A 24,463-nucleotide genomic window follows, 5' to 3' on the forward strand; every position below is an offset into this window, starting at 1 on the left:
AATCATACAGTGAATTTTCGTTTCCTCTTATGGGGTTCATTTCCCCAGTTGTAGAGCAGCCATCGGCCGGTTCAGTACCTTGTGCCAACAGTGTTGTTTAGCAACATTGTCACGCCTGGGCAGATACTAAAGTTCCAACATTGAGAGAGTTACTTACACATACAGTGATAATGTGCACAATTCATTAGATGTTAAATTGCAGACTGCTCGTACACTGAAGGGCCAAATAAACTGGTATAGGCATCTGTGTTCAAATACAGAGATATGCAAACATGCAGAATATGATTCTGCAATCGGCAGTGCCTATGTAAGACAACAAGTGTCAGATGCAGTTGTTAGATTAGTTACTGCTGCTACAATGGCAAATTATCAAGGTTTAAGAGAGTTTGAACGTAGTGTTATAGTTAGCGCACAAGTGATGGGACTCAGCATTTCCAAGGTGCGATGAAGTGAGGGTTTTCCCATAAGAGTGTACTGTGAATATCAGGAATCCGGTAAAACATCAAATCTCCAACATTGCTGCAGCTGGAAAAAGATCCTGCAGAACAGGGCCAACGAGGACTGAAGAGAATCATTCACCATGACAGAAGTACAACCCTTTAGAAAATTGCTGCAGATAACATTGCTGGACCAACAACAAGTGTCAGCGTGTGAAGCACTCAATGAAACATCATCAATATGGACTTTCGTAGCCGAAGGCCCACTTGTGTACCCTTGATGACTGCATGACTCAAAGCTTTATGCCTCGCCTGGGCCTGTCAACACTGACATTGGACTGTTGATGACAGGAAACATGTTGCCTGGTTGGACAAGTCTAATTTCTAATTGTATCAACCGAATGGCCTTGTACGAGTATGGAGACAACCTCATGAATCCATGGACCCTGCATGTCAGCAAGGGAGTGTTCAAGCTGGTGGAGGCTCTGTAATGGTGTGGGGTGTGTGCAGCTGGAGTGATATGGGACCCCCTGATATGTCTAGACACAACTTTGACAGATGACACATACATAAGCATCCTGTTTGATCACCTGCATCCATTCATGTGCATTGTGCATCCCGATGGACTTGAGCAATTCCAGCAGGGCAGTGCAACACCCACACGTCCAAAATTGCTACAGAGTGGTTCCAGGAACACCATTCTGAGTATGTACACTTCAGCTAGCCATCAAACTCCCCAGACATGAACATTATTGAGCATATCTGGGATGCCTTGCAGCGTGCTGTTCAGAAGAAATCTCCACCCCCTTGTACTCTTATGGAGTTATGGACAGCCCTGCAGGATTCATAGTGTCAGTTCCCCCCAGCATTACTTCAGACATTAGTCGAGTCTATACCATGTTGTGTTGTGGCACTTCCGCGTGCTAGCGGGGGCCCTACATGATACTGGGCAGGTGTACCAGTTTCTTTGGCTCTTCAGTGTATGTTATGTGATCTATCAAAGGCATTTCACTACCAAAATCACTATATCCTTTTGAGTAAATTAGAGTAGTGTTGTTGTGACATTCACCTGCTTTATTTCTTCATTTGTTGTCCTTGGTGTCAACATACTGTGTTCTGATACTGGCTGAAAAATGGAGGATGAAGTCCAACACTGACTGCTTTAAATGATTTAGCCAACAGGTGCAAATTTGCATTTCACAATTGTTTACTTTCACTGTTCACAACCCCCCTCCCCCCATTATACACATTAAAGATGGCCAATGCACTATTGTTTAACTTTCGATAAGCCTCATTAATAGTTTGCAGGTGAACACCCACATACTGCCACAATAGTTTACTATTGAACATCTACGAGCAGTAAAAACCTAACCACGCAGTTCTTGAAGAATGACAAGGTACATATGGAACACATTGTCGTTTTAACAGATGGCCTAATTGTGTTACACTTATTTCGCGGATGCATTGTTGTTGATCTAACCAATACAGGTTCCTCGTCTGAAACTCTGCTGTGGATTGACTGTCTAGGGACCAAAAATTGGGCCCTTGTATATCCTTACAATAATAGGTGCTGAAACTACACATTGTCCAGTGTTTAATTTATAGAAATTACAATTAAAACTTAACTCATTAAATTAACTGAATTCATCGAAAAATTGGTTCTTTTTAACAGTTTCTTCTACTACAAGAGTTAGGCCAAATATTTGTTTAAATCATGAAATTAAAAAATATCATTACACAAACAATACTTTTGATGAAACTGTTAATTACTTTGAAAGTAATTAAGGGCTGGCTTTGCTAACATGTTTTCAAATAGAGCCAAATAAATACTTTGAGAATTCTATTAGTTGTTCCTCCAAATGTTTATAATTAGTACAGAATTTATATTTGTTTATATGTCAACAATAGAATGTACGCTATGAAACAATTAGTGATTTCACCCTATAACAAAAGATATTAACTAGGAATAGTCAACATAAATTAGAAAATCAATTACATACATAAAATTAAGCACAAAATTATGTCTGGTGTTATGTTCTTCAAAACTGAGGGCCGACCTTTCTCTTTCATGAAAATGTAGATTATACTTACGTATGTTACTGGTGGTTAGTCAGACATGAAGAAATGAATTTTAAGGAGGCAGATGGCAAAACAAGAGAGGAAGTAAAAAATCCCAGCTTGCTTCGTCACATGGTGTAACAGGAAATGATGCAAAATGGTTCATCGTGTCAGTAGGAGAGAGTCCTGTGTTAAGCTATAAGTCAGCATTCAACTAGGAACTAATTATGTATGTTGTCCAACTAGGTTCCATCTCAGAGTCCTTACTTTTTGTGATCTGTGTTAATGACCTTTTGTCAGTAACATTACCAGATGCTAAATTGGTTTTGTTTGCAGGAGAAGTGAACGTGTATTGAGTATAGTTTTATAAAGTTAGGGTAATGAAATTTTCATTGGCGTTAATAAATGGTTTGTAGCCTTTATTTATTTATGTAGTTATTTATGAATTTTTGTGTCACAAAACTTTGAAGAGTCACGCTATATACAGTTAAGTTGTTGGAAGAGGTTTCCCTTGACAGTATGTGTCCAAACTATGACAAGCTGACTGAAGAAGTTGATAGTATGAAATGCTAGTGATAAACACATGATAAATTCAGTTGGGAGGAGCATTCCATGGAACTGCTGAATTGCCTAAACAAATGTTCTACAGTCTGGATAATGTCAGACATGGACGATATTTCCCCTTTACTTTCATTCCTTAATCTCATTCGGGATAATTTTTTAGGCTAACTCGTTAAGCCAAGATAAATCTTTCAAAGTGCGAAAGCATTATATATATTCTCAGCATAGAACTAAACTTTTTCATTGTCAGCACAGTGAGTGAAATATGTACTTCACAAGTGTCAAATGACTTGAATCGCATCATGCCGCTAGTTAGGGAACAAATTATCACACCATTGTTGGGTGTAGTAAAGTGCTCTTTCAGGGATAGACCTTTTTTGGACAAATTTAATGGTTGGGATGGTGAGACAGTGTAGAAAAAATGGAACAAGGATGACTGTTGAACTGCAGACCAGTTTCATTGATATCAATCTTATCAAAAATCCCAGACATGCTTATGTATAGTGGATTAGTTGTTTATTTGTTTAAGCCCTACCTTCTCATATGGCCACAGCACAGTTTCAGAAAGGTTAAAGGTAATGAACAGTATGTATCCGCAGTTGTGTTTGATAATACACTCCTGGAAATGGAAAAAAGAACACATTGACACCGGTGTGTCAGACCCACCATACTTGCTCCGGACACTGCGAGAGGGCTGTACAAGCAATGATCACACGCACGGCACAGCGGACACACCAGGAACCGCGGTGTTGGCCGTCGAATGGCGCTAGCTGTGCAGCATTTGTGCACCACCGCCGTCAGTGTCAGCCAGTTTGCCGTGGCATACGGAGCTCCATCGCAGTCTTTAACACTGGTAGCATGCCGCGACAGCGTGGACGTGAACCGTATGTGCAGTTGACGGACTTTGAGCGAGGGCGTATAGTGGGCATGCGGGAGGCCGGGTGGACGTACCGCCGAATTGCTCAACACGTGGAGCGTGAGGTCTCCACAGTACATTGATGTTGTCGCCAGTGGTCGGCGGAAGGTGCACGTGCCCGTCGACCTGGGACCGGACCGCAGCGACGCACGGATGCACGCCAAGACCGTAGGATCCTACGCAGTGCCGTAGGCGACCGCACCGCCATTTCCCAGCAAATTAGGGACACTGTTGCTCCTGGGGTATCGGCGAGGACCATTCGCAACCATCTCCATGAAGCTGGGCTACGGTTCCGCACACCGTTAGGCCGTCTTCCGCTCATGCCCCAACATCGTGCAGCCCGCCTCCAGTGGTGTCGCGACAGGCGTGAATGGAGGGACGAATGGAGACGTGTCGTCTTCAGCGATGACAGTCGTTTCTGCTTTGGTGCCAATGATGGTCGTATGCGTGTTTGGCGCCGTGCAGGTGAGCGCCACAATCAGGACTGCATACGACCGAGGCACACAGGGCCAACACCCGGCATCATGGTGTGGGGAGCGATCTCCTAAACTGGCTGCACACCTCTGGTGATCGTCGAGGGGACACTGAATAGTGCACGGTACATCCAAACCGTCATCGAACCCATCGTTCTACCATTCCTAGACAGGCAAGGGAACTTGCTGTTCCAACAGGACAATGCACGTCCGCATGTATCCCGTGCCACCCAACGTGCTCTAGAAGGTGTAAGTCAGCTACCCTAGCCAGCAAGATCTGTGGATCTGTCCCCCATTGAGCATGTTTGGGACTGGATGAAGCGTCGTCTCACGCGGTCTGCACGTCCAGCACGAACGCTGGTCCAACTGAGGCGCCAGGTGGAAATGGCATGGCAAGCCGTACCACAGGACTACATCCAGCATCTCTACGATCGTCTCCATGGGAGAATAGCAGCCTGCATTGCTGCGAAAGGTGGATATACACTGTACTAGTGCCGACATTGTGCATGCTCTGTTGCCTGTGTCTATGTGCCTGTGGTTCTGTCAGTGTGATCATGTGATGTATCTGACCCCAGGAATGTGTCAATAAAGTTTCCCCTTCCTGGGACAATGAATTCACGGTGTTCTTATTTCAATTTCCAGGAGTGTATATTATACAGTCATAGAGAAGAAGTTCATGGATATTTCCAAAGTATTTGACAGCATTGCTCGTGAAATATTGATACAAACACTGGAAAACTGTCATTTATGGGAAAGCATGATAGGGAATACCTAAACAACAAGAAATGCTATGTGTCAATGTGGAACAAGTGCCAGTCAGAAATGAAATCAATCAAATGAAGTACAGTGCAGGGTTTGGTAAAGGTGCCATTATTATTTGATCTGTTTATAAGTGATACTGTTACAGAAGAGAGAGAGAAAAATTTTTGGTGCTGATGATATGACAATATTAAATGGAGGTATAAATGTGCAATACACAGGGCAGTTGTAATTAAACTTTTTCTACTTGAGAAAGCCCCTATGGAAGATGTGTATTGTAGAACAGGGAAACTTTGTGAAAACATTTGTAAGGACATGCAGAAGAGAAATAATGAAAAAACCATTGGAAGAAATGCGTTCTAACTTCCATGTGTTACAACATTGCTCAATGTGATGACTACCAGCATCCACAGCAGCGTGGAACAACACTTGAGATACGATTTTGCAATTGTTCACAGTGCTTTTTGAACAGTGGAGGATGGAATGTTCAGCTTTTGTGACACACCTTGTGCACTGCATGAAGGTCACACATTGTACCCAGCATTCTTGGCCATGGTAGTAACAACTACTTCAACAATTTGTGGCGCAGTTGGCCATTGGTCTGTCCCAGGAGCAGTTCCCAAATTGCCAGTTAATTCGAACATCCGAATCATGTTCTTCAACCCAAGTGCCGAAAAAGTGACTCTCTGTATTCTGTTAATGTGTTGATACTCAAGAGGAGCAGCAGAACTATCACAGATATTTTGATTTTTTTTTTTTTTTTAAAGTGTTTTGCTCTTAAAGTCCTGATCACATTGTCTAGACCCATTTTGACTACTGCATCTATAATGCAAACTGTTAATTGTGTTAAAACCCCACATTGCTATCCATTACAGATGCCTAATGGCAAATCATGATGCTAACACTGCAAATCCTGCAGCACACAGTCTGAAAATGATTCCTTTGAAGCTGGGTACCCATACAGTAAATAATTTCCTGTCTACACTGGCTCAAGTAGTGAAAGTTTGATTATAACCACACTGTATGTAATTCTGCAAACACCATGGCATAATAGAAAATAAACTGATTATAAAACTGGAGTACACTATGTAAACAGTGCTCGGAAACAAAGAAAAGTCTGACCATACAAAAATAAAGCTTGATGAAACAAAGTTGAAGGAGGCATTACTGTGACTATTGACCTGAAATGGAAACAGCGTATTAACACAATGTGTTTAAAAACTCGGTACTGTCATATCCACTATGAAGTGGCTGTTGCAGTATACAGAGAGTTTGCACGTACAGTATGCCACAGAAACTGAATCGTACCTGCAGTGTGGAACAGCAGTATGAGAAACTTCAAACACAGGAAACAAACTGCATTCAACTTGGGAAACAAATGGGGACAGTTTGAGGAAAAAGCCATTTGAAACATGAATAAATTGCTTCAAAAGTATAGCCATTTTAACCTAATCATATAAAAATAGTTAACAATAAAAGCAACACAATAATCTGAGGAAAAACCAATTCAGACAATCCTAATACCAATCCTTTGAATGGAAAAACAACCCTTGGTACTCAGGTATAATGTTAATAAAAAGTCTGCCGAAAAACATACAGGATGCTGTATCAGGCTGTAACTTTCCAGAGAAGTTAAAGAAATGTTACGGTGTTAACGATAAATAAATAACTTACATCTGTAAATAATGCTGTGTGTAATCATTAATTTTATAAAGCTTGAGCAAAATGGTTGTTGTTTGAGAAATATTTGTTACTAAGTGTTTTAATGTTCTTTTTATGGCCTACAAGGTGTACGGAAATTCCTGTTACAAACTTCTAGGACTCATAGAAGGGAGTGAGTAATCATGAATAGGAATCCATGTCTGAGAATGTATCATTCTATGATGCTTTCAGTTCAAATGTTTAACTTGTCCACTTCTGCTTGAGGAATTGAATTAGGCTTCATGCAGTACAATTACTGGGTAATAATTTGAAAGGAAACATAATGAAAACATTCATTTACCAGTTGAGCACATTTGTTTCTATTAACTCTTAACTATTTGGAGTTTTCATTAGTTCGAAAGAAAAAAGAACCTAGCATTCTGTATGTACAGAAAAGTAATGATGCATTGCCATCAACAACGATGTTACAGACATTGTACCTATGAACCATGTTCTGATATGCACTTTCCATCCCACCTGGTGTCTCGCAAGTTCCTCTGCCTCTACACGAGACTTGTAGCAGGGCACACATTAAGTACACTGTACACAGTGTAAAACTACATCATCAGTATCTAAGTATTACAAAAATAATTTTTAGTTCTCGGGACCCGATGCAAACATGTCAGTCTCTGGGAACTGTGTCACATTTATCAAATACCTTTGCCTTTTTTATTTCTCATTGTCATTTTCCTTATTATCTTTGATTTGCCTTCATTCAAGCTCATTTTTATTGTATTATGTTTTTCTGCCTCGTTACACACTGTCTTTTGCCATATACACTCCTGGAAATGGAAAAAAGAACACATTGACACCAGTGTGTCAGACCCACTATACTTGCTCCGGACACTGCGAGAGGGCTGTACAAGCAATGATCACACGCACGGCACAGCGGACACACCAGGAACCGCGGTGTTGGCCGTCGAATGGCGCTAGCTGTGCAGCATTTGTGCACCGCCGCCGTCAGTGTCAGCCAGTTTGCCGTGGCATACGGAACTCCATCGCAGTCTTTAACACTGGTAGCATGCCGCGACAGCGTGGACGTGAACCGTATGTGCAGTTGACGGACTTTGAGCGAGGGCGTATAGTGGGCATGCGGGAGGCCGGGTGGACGTACCGCCGAATTGCTCAACACATGGGGCGTGAGGTCTCCACAGTACATCGATGTTGTCGCCAGTGGTCGGCGGAAGGTGCATGTGCCCGTCGACCTGGGACCGGATGCAGCAACGCACGGATGCACGCCAAGACTGTAGGATCCTACGCACCGCCACTTCCCAGCAAATTAGGGACACTGTTGCTCCTGGGGTATCGGCGAGGACCATTCACAACTGTCTCCACGAAGCTGGGCTACGGTTCCGCACACTGTTAGGCCGTCTTCCGCTCACGCCCCAACACCGTGCAGCCCGCCTCCAGTGGTGTCGCGACAGGCGTGAATGGAGGGACGAATGGAGACGTGTCGTCTTCAGCGATGAGAGTCGCTTCTGCCTTGGTGCCAATGATGGTCGTATGCGTGTTTGGCGCCGTGCAGGTGAGCACCACAATCAGGACTGCATACGACCGAGGCACACAGGGCCAACACCCGGCATCATGTTGTGGGGAGCGATCTCCTACACTGGCCGTACACCTCTGGTGATCGTCGAGGGGACACTGAATAGTGTACGGTACATCCAAACCGTCATCGAACCCATCGTTCTACCATTCCTAGACCGGCAAGGGAACTTGCTGTTCCAACAGGACAATGCATGTCCGCATGTATCCCGTGCCACCCAACGTGCTCTAGAAGGTGTAAGTCAACTACCCTGGCCTGCAAGATCTCCGGATCTGTCCCCCATTGAGCATGTTTGGGACTGGATGAAGCGTCGTCTCACGCGGTCTGCACGTCCAGCACGAACGCTGGTCCAACTGAGGCGCCAGGTGGAAATGGCATGGCAAGCCGTACCACAGGACTACATCCAGCATCTCTACGATTGTCTCCATGGGAGAATAGCAGGCTGCATTGCTGCACTGTACTAGTGCCGACATTGTGCATGCTCTGTTGCCTGTGTCTATGTGCCTGTGGTTCTGTCAGTGTGATCATGTGATGTATCTGGCCCCAGGAATGTGTCAATAAAGTTTCCCCTTCCTGGGACAATGAATTCACGGTGTTCTTATTTCAATTCCCAGGAGTGTATAAAATATGTGGAGCATGGTATTACACTACTTCAGATACTGAAATTTTTTTCAAGAACAGTGGAGTTTGTTGCAAACTGTGCTTCTTGATGTAATTGTTGCAAGATTTCTTTACATTACAGTCAAGACTGTGACAAATTTCTTCTCACACATTTGTGCATCTGACATAGCAGTCAGTCTGCAGTCACACCCATGTAGTTATTGTCTAATGTTAATTTTTTTTTGTTCAAGGTCACATCACATGAAGACTTTTTTAAAACAGAAGATTTGTTTTTTGCTTACGGATTGGAGAGACCGAGTAAGAGAGATTTTGAGTTAGATTATGAAGGTAACTAAGAGTTAAAATTTTGTTGAATCATTTTTATTGTAAATTTAGTTCCCAGTGTTTTATTCTGTGTAATTTCTTTACATTTTTATTGTGAATTCGGCACATTGTACCATTCCAAAAAGTGTGAAATGTAGCTTCACAGGTGCAAACACTTAATGCATTGAAATGTTACTGATGATGAAATGAAAGCCTTCAAATGAAATAATTTGTTATTCTCACTCTGTAAGCTCCATCTAAAGTTTTAAAGTGCTACTTATGGAGAAAAATCTGGAATTTTTTATCTTAAACGTTAAAAAGAAGTAATACATTTCAACACCGTGTATTTGTTAAAGAAAAGTAAATATTAGTGTTGCAGTAGGAGGTAGCCCAATTACTTATGCTAAGGTGTCATAATAATTTGTTATTAACAGCAACAGTTTCTTTATAATAATGAGAATGGGAATCTTGTGGCTTGCACCACAGTGATAAGAGTTTGTCTGCTAATTATTGTCTTTGAGGAGGAAGATTGTTCAGGTAACTGAAACAAAATTTCATTCACAATCATTATGAGCAAATAGTGTGACAAATACAGCCTAAGCAGTTGGCGAAATAGACCACTCAAAATGATAACATCTTTGATTTCTGGACAAATGCCATGATGTGGTGCACTGGGTAAAACACCGAACTTAGAATGAAGAAATGCTGGTTTCAACTCTCCCACACACCCCTCCCCTCTAATTGGTTTTACATTTTATGTGAATTTGTAAATGATCCATTAAACAAAACCATCGGTAATTTTGTAACCCATTCTTACATCTCTTATAATGAAGTCCAAACAGGTAGCCAGTTTCTTACACCTGGAATTGAATAGTTTGGCATTTAAGTCATCAACAAGCATGATACCTACTTGCAAGATCTTAATTTTGCTACTCAAGGTAGCTGCAGTGTGATTTATTTTGCCAGGCTTGTGTTTGACTCTGTAATCATATTCAGACAATCAGGCATTCACTGAGCTCGAAGACACACTGAACACGTCTGCTGCTGAAATTGTTGAAGCTTAATAGTCAGTATAAAGGAGCATAATTCATCGACTCTGTCACAGTCTTGGCTGAAGATTTCTAGATCTGCATTATTGCTTGGGCATTTGTAGGACTCCCCTTGACAGGTTAAGGGTGCATACCAATGGAAGCAGCTACTCCGGTAGCAGAGTATTTGGAGAGTGCACATGAGGTTTTTTTTAGGCTATGTGGTAGTTTGAAGAACTGTGATGAACACTCACCAAACAGTACGCAGCAAGGGAAGTCTGACAGTGTTCAGAGTAAAGATACTTTGACTGTCAAAATTGTATCAGTAAATTGTCAAAGTATTTGTAACAAAGTTCCTGCATTTACTGTCCTCCAGGAAAATTCTTGCGCTCAAACTGTTATCGGGACCAAGAACTGGCTGAAACCCGAAGGAGGAAGTTCAGAGATAATTTAGTGAGTTGTGGAAGATATATTGGAAAGACAGATTAGTGGCCATAGTAAGAGGAATGTTAATTGCAGTTGACAAAAATATTTTCTCTATTGTGGCTGAAGTTGAGTGTGTAGCAGGTCTAGGTAAAATGTGCTGTGACAGTTAGTCATTCAAAGTGTAAGTCAGTAAACACCCTGATCATGCAGTAATATACCGAGCGAGGTGGCGCAGTGGTTAGCACACTGGACTCGCATTCGGGAGGATGACGGTTCAATCCCGTCTCCGGCCATCCTGATTTAGGTTTTCCGTGATTTCCCTAAATCGTTTCAGGCAAATGCCGGGATGGTTCCTTTGAAAGGGCACGGCCGATTTCCTTCCCAATCCTTCCCTAACCCGAGCTTGCGCTCCGTCTCTAATGACCTCGTTGTCGACGGGACGTTAAACACTAACAACCACCACCACCACCACCACACAGTAATAGTTTGAAGTGACTGTAGCCGACAGAGTATAGACTGGGATCCGGATTCATTGCGAGGCGTACACTCACACACTCACACACTCACACACACACACACACACACACACACACACACACACACACACACACGTCAAATGCTTTTGAGCTCAGTTTTCTGAAAACTGTCTTGAGCAGCTACTTTGGCAGCCCACACACAATGGAAATATCTTAGACCTTGTAGCTACAAATAGGCTGGACCACATTGACAATATCAGTATAGAAACAGGGATTAGCGATCATGCTGTCGTCATAGCGACTATGGTTACAAAAGTTAATAAGCTAGGAGAGTGTTTCTGCTAGAAAGGGCAGATAAGCAGTTGTTAGCATCTCACTTAGACAGTGAATTAACATCACTTAGTTCCAGTAAGATGGAGGTAGAGAAAGTATGTGCAAATTTTAAGCAAATTGTGAGCTGTGATCTGGAGAATTACCTGTCTGGTAAGTGGGTTAAAGACAGGAAAGACCCACCATGGTTTAATGATGAGTTCAGAAAATGCTCAGGAAGCAGAGGCTGTTGCCCTCTTGATTCAAAAGAGAATGCACAACTGACAAGCAAAGGTTAGTAGAGATTTGTGTGTCTGTGGAAAGATCTGTGTGTGAAGCATGCAACAACCATCGCCATCATATCTTAGTAAAAGATCTGGCAGAAAACGTGAGAAAATTCTGGTGTTATGTAAAGTGAGTCTACGGCTTCCATCCAGTCACTTGTTCACCATTCTGGTGCGGCAGTAGAAGATGGCAAAATGAAAGCCAAAATTTTAAATTTCACATTTAAGAAATCATTATTGCTGTGAAAATCGTACAAACGTACTCTCTCATTTGACCATCAGTCTTTCAAATGGACACGACATAAGCATCCCTGGCATAGAGAAACAACTGAAAGAGTTGGAAAAAGGAGTCACCATGTTTGGATTGTTCGGTTTTTCAAAGATTACTCAACAGCATTGGCCCCTTACCCAGCTTGCATGTATTGCAAATTGTTCGCCCAGCTCAAAGCCCCAAGCGACTGGAAAAAAGCTTGGGTGACCCCAGCATATAAGAAGGGCAAAAGACAAATAACCTTAACATCGATTTGTTGCAGAATCCTTAAACACATTCTTAGTTTGAATATAATAAATTTTCTTGACACCGAGAAGCTTATGTCCGCAAATCAGCATGGTTTTAGAAAGCATCACCCATGCAAAACTCAGCTTGCTCTTTTCTCACATGATACACTGGAAACTATGGATCAAGGGCAACAGGCAGATAATACATTTTTAGATTTCCAGCAAGTGTCTGACACGGTGCCCCACTGCAGGCTACTAAAGAGGGTATGAGCATACAGAATAGATTCACAGATATGCGAGTGGCTCTAAGTTATAGAACCCAGTACATTGTCCTTGGATGGCAAATGTTCATCAGAGACAAGGGTATCCACATCAAGAGTGCTGCAGGGAAGTGTGATAGGACTGCTATTATTCTCTGTATAAAAAATGATGTGGCGGACTGGGTGGGCAACAATTTGTAGTTGTTTCCTGGTGATGCTGTGGTCTACGGGTAAGATGTTGAAGTTGAGTGATTGTAGGCCGATACAAGATGACTTACACAAAATTTCTAGTTGATGTGTCGAATTGCAGCTAGCTCTAAATTTAGAAAAAATGTAAGTTAATGCGGATGCGTAGGGAAAGTAAATCCATAATGTTCAGATGCAGCATTAGTAGTGTCCTGCACGACACAGTCACATTGTTTAAATATCTGGGTTAACTTAGCAAAGCAATACGAAATGGAATGAGCATGTGAGGATTGTGGTAGGGAAGGCAAATGGTCCACTTATTTTCATTGGGAGAATTCTAAGAAAGAGTGGTTCACCTGTAAAGGATACTAGTGACCTATTCTTGAGTATTGCTCAAATGTTTGGGATCCGTACCAGTTCAGAGTAAAGGAAGACATTGATGCAGTTCAGAGGTGGGTTGCTAGATTTGTTACCAGTAAGTTTGAACAACATGCAAGTATTGAGGTGATGCTTTGGGAACTTAAATGGGAGTCCCTGGAGGGAAGGCGGCATTCTGTTCAAGGAACACTACTGAGAAAATGTAGAGAACTGGTATTTGAAGCTGACTGCAGAACAATTCGTCTGCTGCCAACATGGCCTACATTGCACATAAGGAACATGGAGGTAAGACATGAGAAATTAAGGTTCATACAGAGGCATATAGCCATTCGTTTTTCTCTTGCTCTGTTTGTGAGTGGAACAGGAAAGGAAATGACTAGTAGTGCTGTGGGGTACCATCCTCCATGCGCCGTATGGTGACTTGCGGAGTATCTATGTAGACCCAGATGGAAATGTAGACTGGTAGTTAACATTAACTGTAGTTCATGTAGGTTGCACCAGAAGTCATGAAAACCAAAAATAAGTGACGGAAGTCCCTTTTCTTGTGGTGCTTTAGTTTTGCTCAACTTGATTCAGCTGATGGATGTCCCTTCGATTGTCACCCATGGAGAGCGAAATAAAATGACAGGATGACAGTTGATTTGTTCATTTAACTTCTTTGTTCTGGCTCTCATCTGTAGTACATCTGGAACAACTTGGTGGAGCCATCCAGTGCCTCTCAGGTGAAACAGTAGACATCTGGCATTGCTGACAGCACAAAGAGTGAGGCTTAGCATGATGTCACTCAAATGCCGCTTTCAGTGGGCTTGTGACTCACGACAGGCTGCCCTGTCCCATGGTCAAACAGTGAACCCCATACTGCATTTCAGGGTGTTTCTCCATTGTCACAGGCTCGTGGAATAGGTTGTGATACTGAGACAAGAATAATTTAGTACCTGAATGGTTGAGTACTTATACGCTCCAGACTATTTTCATCTTTGGCTTAAGCCACTTACTCTAAACACTTCAGTGGTGGCAGTATCGGCTGTTGCTACACCATGACCAGCTAGCTGTGCTGTGCAATGCCTTTCGGCTGTGTTTTTCTTCGCAATGTGTAACACACTCTCACCTGCCTGCAGCAGACTCTGTTGGAACATACTTTTGTTATGGGGTATTTTTTAACTGAATACAGTCGATACGCTACATTACCCTCCTTTTTATGAAGATCACATCCCAAGGATGTACCAAACTAGATTATCCTTTACACTAGAGTTCCTGGCAACCGGCCCTTCTGTTTTGCCCCTTAAGAATTATACTAACAATTGGTTTCATTAATTCTGTCATTTAATCTTGCGCATTTCTACAGGGGCCCCTTGTTCTACTCCTTTACTCAAACACCATGGACTTCATTTCATTACTAGGCTTCTTGCAGAATAACTTCTGTCTATTCCTATTTTACAAGTTAAAATGAATCAATTATCCTTAATACCACCCACTTGTGTGTTCATCTCCCTGCATTTAAGCTTGGGGTATCCCAGTCTCCGAGCTTAACAAGTGCAACATTGAATGAAGTGGAAGAGAGGTGGCGTTATGGTACTGCAAAGCAGACGAGTAGTGTTAAAACTCCCTTGTGCCTTCTTCTTTTTCCCTCCTACAACATTATGAACTGTCCGTCTGGTCACTAAAATATTTGTTATCTTTCTGTAGTCTTGGCAGTTGCCATACTATACATAGGTTATAGAACATGAGTCATGTGGTAAGAATAATGTACAGTCACAAGTAAATGTGATTAATAGTGAGAGCAGGCAAGATACCACATAGATGTATCACAGAAATGAAAACAAGAAATAAACTTGTGTGAACAGTATTGTAACAAATGAAGTCAAGAATCAAAACTTCCAAAATGAAACACAACTTCAAATATGTTATAAATACTTGTTCTGACAGAGCACACAGAAACTGTGTAATTGTGAAACTTTTGCCTTCATTTGTTGCTGCGTATGTGACAAACTACTATGTTTTCATCATTTCTTTGGGAGTGAGCACATTCACATTCATATGAACACCTAAATCGGCTCAGGAGGCATGTCTCGCTCACTCACCAGGCGTACAAATTAAGTGTGTCGATAAGAGATTCCTATCATATGACACACATACTGTCACTAATGTCATGTGTGACACACCAGACGTGTTTTCCGGTGGGAGGATACTGTTGAATTGTCGCCTTGTCATCAAATGTTTGCTATTCCCATCTGAAAGCCATTTCCTTTCAGATTCTAATAGAGTAGTTGTGCAGAATCTGCTTTCATTATTGGTCCCTTCCTCACACCTCACTGTTGCAAATGGACATTACAACACATAACAGACACAAATTTGAATACAGTGAACAGCAAAAAAAAGGTTTTGAACATGACTTAGTTGTCAGTGACCATTTACAAAAGTAAAATTAAAGGAATAACGGCCCTCAGTTGCAAAAATGAAGTCTTTTGACCTAGACTTCATGACCATGAAGAGTGCCTTCCTCAGAATTAAAACAGTCACTGGCATGTCATGTATAAAATAAATATTAAGCGATAAAGCTTTAGTCACAAAATTTTAAAATAGAAAACACAGAAGGCAAGCCACTACAGGCTGCTCACACATGTCAAGCTGCGGTATCTTCAGCTCAATTTGTGTGAGCAGCCCATAGTGACTTGCCTTCTATGTTTTCTATTTTAAAATGTTGTCACTAAAGCTTTATCGCATGATATTTATTTTATACGTGACATGCCAGTTTGAGTGTTTGTCTTCTCATTAAGGTACTCTTGGTAGGTGCCGAAACCTAGATCAAAAGACTTCATTTTTGCAACTGAGAGCTGTTATTGCTGTAATTTAAAAAAAAAAAAAGAAAGAAGGTGTGAGGATGCTTTGAACATGGCTTGGCAGCTTTATGGTCCAGCTCTCTGAGCACTTGACCATAGCATTGTGACTTTCCCCTGTTGCTCTATATTGCACTTCTTGTGCTTGGACTGTTTATTGTTCCTGTTTTGCTTTTTTTCACAGTTCAGTACTCCTCCTCCTTGTTTTCATGCTAGATCTGTGTTCAGTTTTTGATGGGCTGTCCACTCGGCCCTCTTACCACTAAATTTGATGGTGGTGCAATAGAGAGTTTCCCTTGTCAGCAGAACAAGTGCCACTGCAGTAGTTGGTATGACAATAATCCATGTTGTCTCTTTCTAGTACTGATTTTCCTGATACATGCCGTAATAAGGTTTCCAGGGAGGCTCGTCCCTCCTGCTGGTTCAGAAGCATGTATATAGACTGCATTAATTCTGGCCCTATAGTTTAAGCTGGATAGATTTGTGCCATGTAGCACATCCATGTGCTGCTCTGGCCAATACAAATGAGGCTGCCAAGCATTCAGGTGAGTTATATCTGAAATCCTGGTTGGCAGATGGAAAGTAGGCCCCAGTACCTTGTGTGCTGTTCCATTTAATAACTCCCATTTAATTCGAAACTCTTCGTTGATGTGTGCTCGAAACAACTAGCTGCTATGACCATCTTGTCGAAGGTAGAGTGCAACCAGTACACCTCAGCATACTGAAGGGTACAGTTCCAGCTCAATGACTTCTGTAATGCATTCTCTTACCTCCTGTATTTTTATAAATTTCTTCCATATCCCCCCTTTGACAGAGCAATGTAGCTCTTGTAACGTACTCGTTTCCCCACTACTTTAATAGCAATGGAAATGTAAACTTTTGCTCCCTCAGTAACTCTGGCATACCATTTCCCCATGTGAGACTTCTACTTTGGTTTGTAGATCCCTGATATTCTGATTAAGGGGAGACAGAAGGCAATTTTTATCCCTATTCTGCTCATGCTATTTTACCCTTTGAATAGATACACTTTTCAAAAGAAATGAACTTAACACCTCTTATCGTTTTGAAGAAAAAAACATTATTCTTCACTAGTAAAATGTACCTTTTTTGTACATTAATTATTATAAAACAGTTCTTGATTGTTTGGTGGTTCTCAATTTGCTTGTAATAACTTATTACCATCTGCAGTACAAATTGAGCAACTTTCATGTTTCTGACCCCATTAGTTTATCAAATAATGGTACCTGAAAGTAAAACAAGAAAAAAAAATGTAATTTTGAGAAAAATCCATTTAAAGTTTAATATTGCAATTCCAGTATAATTATTGATGAGTATTACTTACCACTGATATTTTCCTGCATTATACTGAGCATCATCTGAATCGCAATGATCTTTTCTTCTCATGGTCCCTCTTCTTTCCTGTCTGGCTGCTTGTGTGCATTTTAAATTAACAATATCTGCTTTGCTGATTCTCCCTTTATATATTTGCACCAAGGATTTTGTGGTATTTCCACTAGGTTTTATGCCCAAGAATTCCAAAAATCCAGTTTTCTAATTACATCATCATTGTAGCATAAAATAGCATCATAAACACCAAATTTGAGGGCTGTTAGCTGAACAAATACAGTTTACGGTAACCAGTTCCAAATGACAGAATTCACACATTCATTTAAATTTTGGGTTTTCCCATGAAGACATTTCTTCAACAAGGTATCTTTACAAAGGTCTCTAAATATGGGTTTAATTTCATTCATTACTTATGCAGGTCAAGAATGTTTTTGGTCATAACTGGCACTTTTCCTGTACTTGCACAAAGTGTCAGGGTCATTCGGGCAAAGACCATGCACTGGATTTTCATTTGTGGAAATCTTACGGGAAAAGATAGCCCATACAGCATTTTTTTTGTTTTCTAAATTCCCTACTTTTCTTCTTATGGCCAAGCCGTAATAATTCTGTAATCTTATCTGTTTCAACATTTGTCAGGCGACCTTTACCACCTATCTTCTTACAGGGTGTTTCAAAAATGACCGGTATATTTGAAATGGCAATAAAAACTAAATGAGCAGCGATAGAAATACACTGTTTGTTGCAATATGCTTGGGACAACAGTACATTTTCAGGCAGACAAACTTTCGAAATTACAGTAGTTACAATTTTCAACAACAGATGGCGCTCCAAGTGATGTGAAAGATATAGAAGACAACGCAGTCTGTGGGTGCGCCATTCTGTGCGTCGTCTTTCTGCTGTAAGCGTGTGCTGTTCACAACGTGCAAGTGTGCTGTGGACAACATGGTTTATTCCTTAGAACAGAGGATTTTTCTGGTGTTGGAATTCCACCGCCTAGAACACTGTTGTTGCAACAAGACGAAGTTTTCAATGGAGGTTTAATGTAACCAGAGGACCGAAAAGCGATACAATAAAGGATCTGTTTGAAAAATTTCAACGGACTGGGAATGTGACGGATGAACGTGCTGGAAAGGTAGGGCGACCGCGTACGGCAACCACAGAGGGCAACGCGCAGCTAGTGCAGCAGGTGATCCTACAGCGACCTCGGGTTTCCGTTCGCCGTGTTGCAGCTGCAGTCCAAATGACGCCAACGTCCACGTATCGTCTCATGCGCCAGAGTTTACACCTCTATCCATACAAAATGCAAACGCGGCAACCCCTCAGCGCCGCTACCATTGCTGCACGAGAGACATTCGCTAACGATATAGTGCACAGGACTGATGACAGCGATATGCATGTGGGCAGCATTTGGTTTACTGACGAAGCTTATTTTTACCTGGACGGCTTCGTCAATAAACAGAACTGGCGCATATGGAGAACATAAAGGCCCCATGTTGCAGTCCCATCGTCCCTGCATCCTCAAAAAGTACTGGTCTGGGCCGCCATTTCTTTGAAAGGAATAATTGGCCCATTTTTCAGATCCAAAACAATTACTGCATCACGCTATCTGGACATTCTTCGTGAATTTGTGGCGGTACAAACTGCCTTAGACGACACTGCGAACACCTCGTGGTTTATGCAAGATGGTGCCCGGCCACATCGCACGGTCGACGTCTTTAATATCCTGAATGAATATTTCGATGATCGTGTGATTGCTTTGGGCTATCCGAAACATACAGGAGGCGGCGTGGATTGGCCTCCCTATTCGCCAGACATGAACCCCTGTGACTTCTTTCTGTGGGGACACTTGAAAGGCCAGGTGTACCGCCAGAATCCAGAAACAATTGAACAGCTGAAGCAGTACATCTCATCTGCATGTGAAGCCATTCCGCCAGACACGTTGTCAAAGGTTTCGGGTAATTTCATTCAGAGACTGCGCCATATTATTGCTGCGCATGGTGGATATGTGGAAAATATCGTGCTATAGAGTTTCCCAGATCGCAGCACCATCTGTTGTTGACAATTGTAACTACTGTAATTTTGAAAGTTTGTCTGCCTGAAAATGTACTGTTGTCCCAAGCATATTGCAACAAACGGTGTATTTCTATCGCTGCTCGTTTAGTTTGTATTGGCGTTTCAAATATACCGGTCATTTTTGAAACACCCTGTACCATCTTCCAATACTATTTTTGACTTTTCTTTCAACAATCTTCTCAGCCTGGACCCCATTCTCTTCCGGACATGCCCAATGCACTGTAAATTAGAAATTTTGACATCAGGACCATAAGGTTGTTCTGCGCATACCCGGGCATAAGCCTTGCTGCTACCGTCCCCTACGTACTGTGTGTATCTGACACCTCTGTTTGCCACTGAACGATTAAAAATCCCGGGAACTCCTGCTACTTCCATCCCACCACTTGGACCAGTATAATTCATCTGACAGTTACATTCATACTCTTTCTCAGTTCCACTGCCACAAGTTTTACAGTACTTGCTTAGAATCACTGCATCAGTTACCTTGCCAGTATCAAATAATATAGCTTTCACGACACCATTTAGTGAAGTGTGTCCACATTTCTGCCAGTGGCCATCAAAACATGCACAGATATCACCACTGTCACTGTCATCAATTTCCTTGAGTGCTTCTTCAGCTGCTCCCTTCATTGAGAAGTTACAAACTTAAGCAACAGTAGTACCAATAAAATTACTGTAAGTCATAAATTTTGCAGGAGGATTTGGAATGTCAAGTAATGCACATACGAGTTTGCTTGCCTCCATCCCTTTACCAATAGATATGAGCCCATAAACACATATAAATTATTATTTGCCATTTTTGATGTCATTGTTGTAGCAACTGCACCATATTTTGTACAACTCAAATGTCAGGTTTGACACAATGCCTTTACGAAGACGCTGATTCTCACCCAAAGATACGTCACCACCACATATTCTGCACACAGTGTTTTTGGAAATGAAATCGCAGAGCATGCCAGGGTTCACCATAATGTTTCCAAATATATGTTCATCTCCACAAGCTGACTGGGAGAAAATGCCTTGAAGACACTGCAGTTTCTTTCTTGATGTGCTGATTTTCTTTATGTCTAACATCTTGGGTCCTTTGACCCACTATCCTCTTTTACCTTTACGTATTTATTTCCTCTGAATCTTAATTTAGGTGATGATTTCTTTATTCATGGCATTTATATGAAAACAAGTGGAACCAAAGAAAATAAAATCAACACATTCTTCACTCACAACAAACTTCACTTAGTACAATCATTAATGCTTAAAAACAATAACAAACATGATTGCAAAACCGAGTATAGATAGTAGATACAAGGTAGGAAACATGAAATGATAAAACAATAGAAATTGAAATAATATACAGGGAGTATTATCTCTGCATGGCGCAAAAAGGAAGGTGTGGCATTTAAATGCCAGATTGCACACAGCACCAGGAAAACTGTCATATCTCATGGAAAAAATTGTCATATTTATATAAAAAAAACTGTTTCACGCAGGAAAGACCAGGCATTTCTAATATGCTACAGTCCAAAAATCGAATTTTTGAAGCCGACTTGCCTTCCGTCTCCCCTTAACTGCCTCTCTGTAGCTCTGGCAATACTTCTCAAGTCAGTCATTGTAGTTGTCTTGTGTTACTCAACATGTCCTTCTCTAAACTTGCAATCTGCATCACTTACAGCCTCGTTCCATTTTGCCTACTGCTTAACCTCTTCTGTGGTGTCATTCACCCTGCATATATCTTCATCAGGTGTGCCATATATTGTTTTCATAAATTGACCTCCAGTATCGATCCAACGCCTCTTCCTTCGCATATTTGAAATAACCCCAAGTACCTGGATCATCTCACTATGAAATTTCTTACATTCTCCATGTAATCTCTCACCTCGGCACTTCCTTTCAGTATCCCATGCCTTTCCGTTTCCTGACGGAATTTGTTGAATACTTCTTCCAGTCTTTTCATCTCATTATGCCTCTCCCATGTGTTGAATACTATCTATATTACCCAGCGAAGACTGGTGATTACTACATCTACTAGCTTGGCGAACAGCAGTCCCTCATCCAGATGCTAGTTCTGTAACCTTTGCACACCGACAAAGATCTATAATCCCATTGCAAATCACGTCATCTCGCCTTCTCTGCACCTCACCTAAGCAAGAATACCTATTACTTTCCTCCCTCTTAAATTCATTGCTGCTTTGTAGCTGCTTATACTAACAACACTAAATTGAAGTCAGCTGATAGGTATATCTGCTTAATGGAAGTCCCTCTAACTAAGGGCTCACCTTCAGAGGACATCATATTTCCAAGTAGAGAAGGAATTAGCATATATCATCAAAATATAATAGGTATTAGAGATAAAGTTAGTGAAGCGCTTATGGATGTTTACTCTGAAATTATTGGTATATCGGAGCACCACTTAAATAATTTGACAATTCAGAGGCTTCCTTTACCAGGATACAGATTAGCTGGCTGTTTTTAAGGATTTTCTTCCATGGTGGGGGGAGTGGTTATGTACATAAAAAAAAAAGTATTCGATTTGAGTCCATAGACATATCACGGCACTGCACTGAACAGGTATTTGAATGTTGTGCAGGGGCACTTGAAATTAATGGAACTAAACTTCTAATTGTTGTTGTTTATAGATTCCCTAACTCTGACTTCAGAGCATTTCTGCTCAAGCTAAAGAGGGTTCTTGAGTCACTTTGTAAGAATTACCAGAAATTAGTTATGTGTGGTGACTTCAATATAAATTTTGTATATGATGTTGCAAGAAAAAGGATGTTGGTAGATCTCCTTAATTCATATGATCTGATGCAGACTGTACTTTTTTGCAACTAGGGTGCAGGGGAACAGTAGCACAGCCATAGACAATATTTTTATTCATTCCTCATTACTAGATGGCCATTCTGTGAATAAAAGGGTGAATGGCCTTTCAGACCATGATGCACAAATTTTAACACTAAAAGGCTTTTGTACTCAAACAAATGTCACATATAATTACAAACTACACAGGAAATTTAATCCAACAACAATAGAGAATTTTTTAACTTTCTCAAGGAACAAGAGTGGCAGGATGTTCATAGTGCTGATTACACAGATGACAAATATATTGCTTTCCTTAACACATTTCTCATGCTCTTTGAGAGTTGCTTTCCATTAGAATGTTCTAAATGGGGTACTAGCAGTAATAGGCAGCTCGGGTGGCTGACTAGTGGGATAAGGATATCATGTTGAACAAAGTGGGAATTATATCAAAATGTTAGAAGTAGTCGCAATCAAGCAACAGTAGTCCATTACAAACAGTATTGTAAGGTGCTTAAAAATGTTATTAGGGAGGCAAACAATGTGTGGTATCCAAATGGAATAGCTAATTCACAGGATAAAATTAAAACAATATGGTCAGTTGTAAAGGAAGTGACTGGTCAGCAGAACAAGGTCAAGGATATAAAGTTACTGATAAATCAGATATATGTACAGTATTTAACAATAATTTTATGAGCATTGATGGTGAATTAAATAAAAATTTAGTTTCTGTAAGTAATTATACAACTTTCTTGGCAAAGGCCTTTCTGAGATTGATGTCTAAATACTCCTCTGTGATACAGACAAGGGGGAGACTGAGTCAATAATTAAATCACTGAAGCCTAAGAACTCTTATGGATATGATGGAGTGCCTAGCTGTGCTGCACATGGTAGCCCCGTATTTAGCCATATTTGTAATTTTTCCTTTACGAATGGTCAGTTTACTGAATGATTAAAGTACTCAGTAGTAAAGCCGCTTTATAAAAAGGGAGAGAAGGATAATGTAGACAATTTCAAACCTATTTGTATGCCATTAGTGTTTGCTAAAGCTATTGAAAAGACTGTGACTGTAAGGATAATTGATCATTTTATGTCACACGATTTGCTATTAAATGTGCATTTCAGCTTTAGAAGTCGTTCAACAACTGAAAATGCTATAGTCTTCTTTCTCTTTTAGGTACTGGATGGGTTAAACAAAAGCTTTCAAACGCTAGGCATACTTTTTGATTTAACTAAGGCATTTGCTTGTGTTGATCACAAAATATTGCTTTAGAAGTTGGACCATTACGGAATACGTGGAGTAGCTCACAATTGGTTCACCTCTTACTTTAGCAACAGACAGCAAAAGGTCATTATTCACAGTGTTGAGAATGGCTATGATGTGGGGTCTGAGTGAGGTACAGTCAAGTGGGGGGTGCCCCAGAGATCAGTGTTGGGGCCACTCCTGTTCATTATTTATATAAATTATATACCCTCTAGTATTATGGGTAACTCTAAAATATTTCTGTTTGCTGATGACACTAGCTTCGTAGTAAAGGATGATATATGCAACATTGGCCCAGTTTTAAATAGCATAGTTCATGACCTAAGTTCATGGCTTGTAGAAAATGAACTAATGCTAAATCACAGTAAGACTCAGTTTTTACAGTTTCTAACATACAATTCAACAAAACCCAACCTTTTAATTTCACTGAATGGGAATAAGAGTAGTGAAATTGAACAGTTCAAATTTCTAGGTGTTCAAAAATCTTAGCAGTAATCCACACATTTTCAAATCGAAACTGAAGAGTTTCCTCACGTGTCACTCCTTCTATTCTGTTGAGGATTTCCTTGAAGAATTAAGTTGATTCTTGTTGTGTTGTTGATTGTGTTTACTTAAACTTATGGACTGTCTTTTTTCGGGTTCATAAACATTTCATTTTTATCTGTTAATACTTTTATGTTTTTATTTCATATACTGACAGTTTCCATGACCTTGGAGATTTGCTCTTCCATTTTTGCCCTACGGAACATGACGTGAAAATAAATAAATAAAAATAAATCTGTACTTAACCCCCCCCCCCCCAAAAAAAAAAAAATGCTATCTCATAGACCTTAATCAATACTCACTGGTTCCTCATTACTGTTTCATTCACAACCTCTTGTTTATCCTCTGACAAATTTCTCCTCATTCTCCATTTCCAGTCTGCATCT

The 24,463-nt window shown here is 40.9% G+C and overlaps 1 protein-coding gene across 3 annotated transcripts in view; it reads left to right on the top strand.

Annotated features, from left to right (window-relative positions):
- Nucleotides 1–24,463, top strand: part of LOC126298926 (serine/threonine-protein kinase GL21140) — a 232,738-nt gene that overhangs the window by 38,845 nt on the left and 169,430 nt on the right. For all 3 annotated transcript variants that reach the window (XM_049990479.1, XM_049990478.1, XM_049990480.1), the window contains one exon: nt 9,303–9,399. In XM_049990479.1, the coding sequence (XP_049846436.1) occupies nt 9,303–9,399 (97 nt within the window). The remainder of the gene's footprint in view (nt 1–9,302; nt 9,400–24,463) is intronic.

The sequence above is a fragment of the Schistocerca gregaria genome, chromosome X, assembly GCF_023897955.1.
Source record: "Schistocerca gregaria isolate iqSchGreg1 chromosome X, iqSchGreg1.2, whole genome shotgun sequence".
Lineage (NCBI taxonomy): Eukaryota > Metazoa > Arthropoda > Insecta > Orthoptera > Acrididae > Schistocerca > Schistocerca gregaria.